This window comes from Pinus tabuliformis, chromosome 4_2 (assembly GCF_031772625.1).
Source record: "Pinus tabuliformis cultivar Carrire ecotype Pingquan chromosome 4_2, CPIR1, whole genome shotgun sequence".
Lineage (NCBI taxonomy): Eukaryota > Viridiplantae > Streptophyta > Pinopsida > Pinales > Pinaceae > Pinus > Pinus tabuliformis.
This window is the reverse complement of record NC_142304.1, coordinates 682525867-682535817: the sequence shown is the minus strand read 5'-3', so window position 1 is coordinate 682535817 and position 9951 is coordinate 682525867. Positions and strand designations below refer to the sequence as shown.

Genomic DNA, 9951 nt, shown 5'->3' with positions numbered 1-9951 from the left:
GGAGATTAATCCTTGAGAAAAATTCCCCTCATTCTCTAGAATCTGACTGAGGGGTGATAGCTTGATTTGAAAACTTGAGAGTGTATAAAACTTACAATAATGTACAACGGGAAGAATATAAGCTCATGATTTTGTATTTCTATTGCATATATATACATATATATAAGTGTGTAAGCTATTGGTGCTTGTAACTTGTATGTTGTGTTTATAATGCTGAAAGAATAACGATTATAACCATGAAATAACACCAAATGTACATTATTGAACCAATCATAAGGCTCATGAGATAGCGAACGGAGAGCGAAGCGATTAGGGTTCTGAAAGACTCTGTGACGGCGCAGACTGAAACCCTCTGGATCCACTCAAGAACCGAACCAGGAAACCTGTTGCGCGGCAGCGTTGCAGGGTACTAGGTAAGGAAAATGGCAACCCCGCAGGGGAGGGCGTCAGAGCCCTCCCCCAGCGCAAATATCTCGCTGCACGGTCCTGAACAGGATATTGTTTTCGGATCCATCGACAGGGAGACAGTGAATCAAGAGCATAGGTATCAGCAGGGAAACAAAGGAAAAGAAGGATGGAAGGATAAGGCCAGCACTGCTCAAGGCAATGGGGAGAAACCTGAGGAAGCTCCGAGAGCATCTTCGACCACATGCAAGCCGATAGCCAAAGAAAGACCCAGAATAGAGCTGTCGGGACACAAGATTGAAAAAAGAATAGAATACATGCGGGATCATGCCCTCATTGGGAAGTTCATAGGGTTCTGGCCGACGGAAAGAGCCCTATATGGATGGATTGCGGCGAAGTGGAAACCCAAAGGAGACGTCACCCTGCAGCTAGGGCCGAAAGGCTTCTTTACTGCTATCTTTGTCTGTTTAGAAGACAAATACAGAATCCTGGGATCAGGGCCCTATTTTTTTAACTCGGCGGGACTGTACCTGAGGGAATGGATACCAAGATTTAACCCGGACAAGGAAGATCTCACATGGGCGCCAGTCTGGATTCGAATGTACTCACTCCCGGATGAATATTGGGATGAGGACATTCTCAAAGACATAGGAAATGGATTAGGGGAATATATCAGAACAGCAGAAGAAACAAAATCGCGCAGGTATATCTCTTATGCCCGCATATGCGTCTTCATGCGACTAAATGAAGCTTTGCCAAAATCGGTAAATCTCTCTCACTTTGATGAAGAATGGGTCCAACCCCTGGATTATGAGCATGTCCCCTTCCATTGCAGGAAATGCCACGCTCTTGGGCATCTCTTCCGGGACTGTCCGCTGAATGCCAAAGCCAATACTCCTAGCCCATCAGAAGCCCCAATCCAGGACGGCTTCACAAAAGCCCCCAGTCGACGGCATGCGCACAAGAAACCCTCTAATGGGATTAAACCCCAGCAAAATCCTGCCCATGGCCCAGCCACAAAGAACAGCTTTGAAATACTCGCGAATGCCTCTGATGAGCATCCCTTGTTTCCTGAGACTACCCCAGCCCCTCCCTCATCTTCCTCCCCTCCCCCCCCTCCAACAGCCTCCTCATCCAAACCTCAATCTCCCATTATAACTCCTGTAATCCTCACTAATAGTCAGAAGGAAACGGAAGGGAAAGGCAAGGAAATGGAAGTTGACGGAAATCTAGATCCCCCACTAAACTCAGAGATCAATACGGAGGAAAGCAATCAAGTGCAACAAATGGAAGAGGAACCAGAAAGCATAGATCTGACTGGTTTAGACATTATAGAGCTGGAGATAGCATGCAAACAGAAAGCATATGACAGTATACCAGAGAATCAACTCAACAAGCTGGAAGTGGTCATCTCCAGGGCCTTCAATCAGCAGCAACTAGGTATACAGCCAGGCAGCCTATGGGACGGAAGCTTACCCCCAAAAGACACCAAGAAGAGAGGAAGAAAGACAGATCTTCAGCGAACGATCGAGATCGGGAAAATCCTGGTGGACTCGGGCAGGTATGCTAAGCTGACGAAGTACTACAAACCCTCCCTCAATAGTTAACCCATGAAGCTGGTATCATGGAATGTAAGAGGGCTCAATAGCCCAGGAAAACTCAGAATGTTAAAAAACATGATTAAAATGGAAAAGCCGCAAATGTGCTTTCTCCAAGAAACCAAATGTAACAGCACAACGTTAGGCAGCATTCTCTCCAAGGCCTGGCCAGGTTGTCGATCGGTTGCGGTGGATGCCTCTGGAGCTTCAGGAGGGTTGGCTATAGCATGGAGTACTCAAGCTATAGTTCTTTCAGATTTTCACACCTCTCATCACCTCATCCAGGCTGAGTTTCACATCCTAGGTACGAACATCCATGAAAACCTCTCAAATGTATATTTCTCGCAGGATACAGCAAGTAAAATGGCTCTTCTTGATACCATAGAGGTCTTGAATAACAATAGAAGGCACCCGCTCTGGATAATAGGAGGGGACTTTAACATGATCACCAAGCTAGAGGAGAAGACTGGGGGCAGAAACAGAATGGAACAAGAAAACTCCCACTTCAAGGATTTCATTCAGAACACCTCCCTCATAGATATGTCGTTCTGCAATGGAACTTTCACATGGAGCAATCGCAGAGCAGGCAAGCACCAAATTGCATCCAAATTGGATCGCTTCCTAATATCAGACAATGCGGTTCACCTTGGCGGAGATCTCTCGGCAGCTATTCTTCCTCACACGGGATCGGATCACTGGCCAATTGCCCTCCACTGGCAAAGACCAGGCAACCTGACCAGAAGACCATTCCGCTTCGAAGAATTCTGGCTCTCGCATCCCTCGTTTAAAGACTTTGTCAAAACTACATGGACATCCTTCAACCCGCCGGAAGGATCAAAGATGTATCAATTCCAACAGAAACTCAGATTTTTAAAAAATCAACTAAAGAGGTGGAACAGAGAAACCTTTGGCAACATATTTACAGCACAGCAAGAACTACACAGGGAACTAATGGAACTTCAGCAAAGGGTTACCACAAAGGGGCACACTGAAGAAACTCTGGAACAGGAACAACGCATCCACAATCAACTAGAGGAAAGGAGGAAACAGGAGGAAATATATTGGAAGCAGAAGTCCAGAATCAGATGGCTGAAGGAAGGTGAGCGAAATACCAAATTCTTCCATAGAACCACTGTTCAGAGAAGAATGCACAACAACATTCCCTACATCCAAAAACAAGGGGGGATAAGAGTAGAGAAGCACGAGGAAATTGAGGAGGAATTCCTCAATCACTTCAATCAGGTCCATCGGGAGCCTGAAGGAGACAGAAGTCAAGCTATTGAGAAAATAACTAAAAATGTGCCAAGGATCATCACGGAGGAGCACAATGAAATTCTCCTTCGCCCCATTCTGTCTCAAGAGGTGGATGAAGCAATGGCTCAGCTCAAGGAAGGAAAAGCCCCTGGCCCGGATGGTTTTACCACCACTTTCTTTCACACCTTCTGGGAGCTGATAAAGCAAGAGGTATGGCAAATTGTAGAAGAATCAAGAGCTCTCCACTGGCTGCTTCCCTCTTTAAACTCAACCTTCATCGCTCTCATCCCTAAAGAGGAAGAGTCAATTACACCTGATAAGTATAGGTCGATCGCTCTTTGTAATGTCATTTACAAAGTTATATCTAAAGTGATTGCGAATCGGTTAAAGCCCATCCTACCCCTGCTTATCTCTCCGGAACAGTCAGGGTACGTGGAAGGGCGACAGATCATGGACGGAATTCTCCTCACGCACGAGATAATACACTCCCTCAAGCAAACCAAGCAGGCAGGTATGATTCTCAAACTAGATCTCTCTAAAGCTTTTGATAAACTCAGCTGGACTTACATTCAGCAAATGCTTACAGCCTTCGGATTTTGTTCCATGTGGGTCCGATGGATCATGAGTCTAATTACCTCTACGCACTTCTCTATCCTTGTGAACGGCATTCCCTCCCGCCCCTTTAAACCTTCCCGAGGAATAAGGCAAGGGGACCCCCTATCCCCCTTCCTCTTTGTTCTCATGGCTGAAGGTCTAGGGCGTCACATAAAAAATGCCCTCCATTCTCGTAAGCTGAAAGGCCTGTCTGTTCACAACACCCCTGCTAATTCCCATCAGCAATTTGTTGACGACACTATGCTTTTTGGCTACCCTTCTGTCCAGGAAGCCTCCTGCTTCAAATCCCTGCTTTCTGATTTTTCCGAAGCCTCTGGTACTAATGTCAACTGCTCCAAGTCGCAGATTTTTTTCTTTCACACTCCTCCCTCTGTCAAGACAGCTGTTACCCGCATATTGGGCTTTCCATCTGCCTCCCTCCCCTCCAATTACCTTGGAGCCCCTCTAACAGTATCAGCCATAAAGCATACCTCTTGGCGTTCTCTCCTTGAAAAACTCGAGACTCGCCTTAACCTCTGGACTTATAGATCTTTAAATTTAGCCAGTCGGGTCGTGCTCATCAAGTCGGTCCTCCAGGCTATGCCTCTCTATCTATTCTCAGTCCTTGCAGCGCCAAAGTGGGTGACAAAAAGAATAAGAAATCTCCAGCGTGGTTTCCTTTGGGGTGGCTCGGCAACCAACCGTAAATGGGCACTAGTAAAATGGGCCACTGTCTGCACTCCCAAAGACAAAGGTGGCATTGGTCTGAGAGATCCAGAGCATAGCAACTCCATCATGAGCGCCAAAATTTGGTGGCAATGGGTCACTAATCCAGAAAAGCCCTGGGTCAAACTATGGACAGCCAAATATGCCAACAACAGACCTCAGGAGGAGCTAATCAGGTTCACGCCCAGTGTCAAAGGCTCGCTCATATGGAATGCAGCAAAACAGCACTTCCACTTAATTCAAACGCATAGCTTCTGGGAAGTGAGGAATGGCAGAATGGCAAGATTTTGGACGGATGCATGGAACCAGATGCCTAAGCTCAACAGTATTCTGCACCCAGCTCCAGAATTCAACAGGCAGGAGCAGCAGCAAGAAAAAATTCAACAGTTCTGGTTACAGGAAACGGAGAATGGCTTCAGAAAATGGAAACAAGGAAATCAGCTAATCCACAACACAAGCCTTCAAGACGCTGAGCAGCTGGAGAAGGAGCTTAGGAAAAGAAATATCAGACAGGACGAAGGAAATGATATCCTTCGCTGGGGTTATCTACCAAAAGGCACCTACACTCCTTCAGAGGCGTACAAAATAGTAAGCAACTCTACCACTCCGTCTGACCCTATCTGGTGCAAAATTTGGGAGCTCGATTCCTGGCCCAAAGTCTCTTACTTTCTATGGTTGGTAGGTCATAAAAGAATTCTTACCTGGGATAAATTAAGAAGAAGGAACTTTCATGGCCCCTCCATCTGTTATAATTGCCATCATAATGAGGAAACCCTCCAACACCTCTTGGACTCCTGCCCCTTAGCCAACCAGCTATGGGAAAAGGCAAGTTTCAGGTGTCAACGACGATGCAGAATGGAGAACGACATCACTAACTCCTTAAGACAATGGCCTCAGAAACCTTATAAAAGTGAGCTTCTTAACTGTTTATGGAACATACTCCCAGGTCTAATCCTCTGGAGCATATGGAAGGAAAGAAACAAACGAATATTCAAAAACCAATACTCTTCGATTGAGGACATCTGGAAGAGGTTTCAGGGGAATCTCAAAGAAACGCTTCTACTCCGCTCCTGGACACAGGAGGATCTTCCCTCTCAAAACAATGAGAAGAGTATCTTAGACAATTGGCAGCTGCAGTTGCCTCAGGAACATCATAAGAAAAGCCCCACCAACAGCAGCAGCAGCAACAAAGGCAAATGCCCCCCCCCTAAGCAATCCTATAAGCTCAACTTCGATGGCGCCTCCAAAGGCAACCCTGGAATGGCTGGATATGGAGGGATTTTAAGAAATCATGAAGGCACTCCCGTGCAAATATACTTTGGGAACATAGGATGGGATACTAATAACTCAGCGGAGCTAGAGGGACTCTGGCAAGGGCTCACTCTTGCCTGGAATCTCAACCTCCATCCCTTGGTCGTGGAAGGAGACTCCCAGATTCTCATAAACATGGCCAAGCGCATCCAGAATGGCTCCCAAGCAAGAAAAATAGCCACTAGCTGGAGGCTCGAAGCAAGGCTGGCGGCTATTGAACATATGCTTCGCAGCAACAGAGCCATCTCTTTTAATCACACAAAAAGGGAGGGCAACAAGGTTGCTGATCTTCTTGCCAATATAGGAGTGGAAAGCGAGAACACCCTATGCACTGGAAATACCACCATAATTCCAAATATTGTCCAGGCTCAGGAATGCAATGACCTGGTCCAATATGACGCTGCTAACCCGGATGCGGGTGATAGTACGAGTGGCAGTGAGGAGCCACATGCCAGACATGTGCTGCCTCGAGATTAAACGGGGTATTCAATGCCTCTCGCCGCCGAGGAGTTAAGGGCTAAGGTGAGATCGCAGGGTATTCAATGCAGAGTCAGGTGAAATGGGGAGGCTGCAGAGTGCAGTTATGGAGAACAGGTCTCGAGGGAATGTTGAGAAGTTTAAGAAGGATGAGGGAATGTTGCAGGCTTATGCTCAGAGCTGGGATCACGCAGTTCAGGTTTCTGTTGGCAATTTTATCATCCAGGCTACAGCTCTTGCTGTTAAGGCCGACAATCAAGAAGCTGAGGGAAGTCTCAAGCTCGGAAATTCTGTTGATTGTTGTCTCTGTTCTGTTGAGCTTCGTCCCAGAACTGCTGGGAGAGGATTTAATTCTGTTGAGGGGTGTCTCAAGCCGAGAAAGCCTTCAATTGCCACTCTGCTTCAAGCAACCGGCATCCCTGCAAAGATGGTTAGACCCAGATAAAGGTTGCTCAGTCGATGGGGTTCTGCCCGAGGAGGTTCTGCTCGAGGAGGTTCTTCTCGCCATCCAACTGTAGAGCCCCACCACCATTGTTGTTGTTGTTACTACCACAGAAGGGCAGGGGCCACTCATATCCAGGCGAGCCAATTCATGGACGCGGGCAATCCCAACTCTGAACCGAACCCTCTTCCAGCATTCGGCTCCGCCATCTTCACTCTCGGCAGCTCGAGGGACAATTCCCGCATCAATGCACACATCTCGGTTTTATTCATTGAGGATTCTCAAGAAGGTGAAGGCGGTTCGGGCAGCAAGGGGGAGCTCCTAGGTGAATGCCTGGAAAATGTCAAGGCAGAGCCAGCCGGGGTACCTGAGCCGACTCCTAACCCCCCTCAGGATCAGGAGGCGTCGACCTCCAAGAAGAACACGGTGGAAGAATGGAACGGCCTCCCAGAACATCACGGGTGGTGCAGAATTCTCGAGGAGAAGCCGGAGGAATAGCCTCCATTGGCACACTCTGTCGTCATCCGTAATTGTTCAGGTCTGGTATAGGTCATACGTCTTTGTCTATGTCTCTCTGGTTTATATATATGTCTATGTCTGCTTTGGTTTTGTTCGTAGGACCCGTAAGGGATGTTGTCATAAGTCTTTTGATACCCCTGCGAGGGATGAATTTTTTTGCTCCGGGGCCCCTGCGCGGGATGATTTTGTATGGTCTGGAAACATTGTTGTGTTATGTCGCGATGTGGAAATGGTTCTGTATGGATATGCTGCCCCTGCGAGGGCTGGTACTGAGCTGCGAAATGCTAACCCAAAGAGCCACAGTCGGCCTTGGGCATCCTGACTCTATGACTGTAATGTTTTCATGTATATAATATAATAGAATAGAATAGATTTACCGAGAAAAAAAAAACACCAAATGTACATGGCATAAGGATGCACTATAGTCATTAGAGGGTTGACTGTAATTACTATATCTAAACTTGGGTTGCAGGAGCGTAAATGCATATATGTATATATGTGTGTGGGTTATGAAATTAACTACTCTTGAGCATTTGAGGATGAAAAACTCAATAATAATGTATTATAACCATGTGCATTTTAATTTTGTGTGAACCCCAAGGAATAAACCTATGCTCATGTAGGTATTTTACAAGCTTAAATCAATGGACATATTATTGTATCATTGTGTTTTCATATGGTTGTAATGTTGCACGGAAAACATATGCCAAGAGTAACCTACAGGCTTGAATACATTATATAGGCTTAAATGCATCAAAATGATTTTGTTGACGAGTTGCTACAATAGGGCATAATTGGCATATACTCGAACATAATATATATATATATATATATATATATATATATATATATATATGCGGGGTATTACGCGTCATGATGTTGGTCTGAAAGTGCATTCCTTTATACGCAATTCAGTGTAAAGTACTTAATTTGATGGTTAACATGCTGTGGGGATAGCCCTTGGTCACATGACATGCATGTGACTTGGCAAAAGGTCCGAGAGAGCAGAAAATGAGGCGCCTGGTACATCGCGTGGAAATGTCAAGAGGAACCATGGTGGCATGGTGTGGAATCAGAGGCCTTAGCCTTGAGGGCCATGCCATAGACCATATAACCACATATCATGGCCAAGGGCAGAAGCTTGGGCTTAAACAAATGGTGGAGATTCATTATTAAATTTATGGTCAAAAACACCACGAGGCCTCTCCCCCTATGATTTCAATAAGGAGGGAAGTCCTGCTTAAATCAAAACCATGATCATGGGAGATGAATGGTTATAAAAACAATGAGCCTCCCCCCTGTGACATCAGCGAGCAGAAGGTAACATTTTGAAAATTGTCAGATGATCAAATAGGAAATGGACCGTCAGATATTGACCTCAGAGCCTCGAAGCGGATCCATGATAACGACACCCCCCAACCCTCTGTGATGTCATTAAGGGAAGGGGGTGGCACGTTAAATATTAGTCATTGAATGACTATTGTCATGGACCGTTGGATGATGAAGGAATGAAAAATGGAGGCCTAGGCTGAACGATGGTGGTCAAGGCAGAAGCACGCCACTATATATATATACATATATATATATATATATATATATATATATATGGATGAAAAGACCATATGGTAGTGTAATGACATGCCACGTGGAAAGAATAGTGAGGTGGTACATTTGAGTTGAAGAGACGTTAAAGGATCATAATTTGTAATCATGGAGTCTAATTGGGACCAAATTTATATCACTTGAAAAGTCTTGTTGAGACGAATATGATGATGAAATCCAAATTGAGTTTTGAGAACTTGGAAGAAAGTTAAAAAAACATTTACCCCCTTTCTCTAACTATACCAAGGAAGTTAGGTTAGCATATTAAATACACTCCTTAGGGTAAGGGGGTGCGTTTACACAACTTGAAAATGTGCTATGTTCACATAACCAACCCTTACAATATGTGTGTATGTGTGTGTGTGTTATCAATGCTCAGTCCACAAAAACACACTTCAAACTTTATCACCATATAACTTCCAACCAAACTCAAACTTGTGATCACCGCAAACCAAAACGAACTCAACACCAAATTAGTTATGTGCTAGTTCACATATCTAGCCCCTGCAATATAAGTGTTATTGAATGACATACTCAAGCTTGATCACCATATAAATGCCAACCAGACTCAAACCTGTGACCACCTATCGAATTAAAGACTTCAAGCTTGATCACCACAAAACTACAACCAACATTCATACCACGCAGCCAAACACATATATTTGTTGCCATGCGAGAGCACAAACAATTGCATCAAACTTCATGATATATATATATATATATATATATATATATATATATATATATATATATATATATATATCTATATATATATATATATATATATTTGACACCAATAGTCCATTGAACACATATTTCATTAAATTTGGTATTAAATAATGGATATGGAATTTCAAAATAACCATAAAAACTCATTTTTAGTGATGTCCTTGTAATATTTTTTTTTTAATTTGAATGAAATTTGTTTTATTGGGTCAACGAAGGTTATTTGACCATAAATAGAGCCAAACCATATGACCATCAACCCATTTGACCACAATGCGATCACCGAGAGAGCCACAG

General features: G+C 44.6%; 1 protein-coding gene across 1 annotated transcript; it reads left to right on the top strand.

Annotated features, from left to right (window-relative positions):
* The first annotated feature begins 422 nt into the window (after positions 1 to 422).
* On the top strand, positions 423 to 6365 carry LOC149171276 (uncharacterized). Its single transcript, XM_089425912.1, has 4 exons — positions 423 to 1966; positions 2138 to 3102; positions 3184 to 3768; positions 4009 to 6365. Exons 1-4 carry the CDS (start codon positions 423 to 425, stop codon positions 6363 to 6365), a joined length of 5451 nt encoding a protein of 1816 aa, XP_089282038.1.
* The last annotated feature ends 3586 nt before the right edge of the window (positions 6366 to 9951 follow it).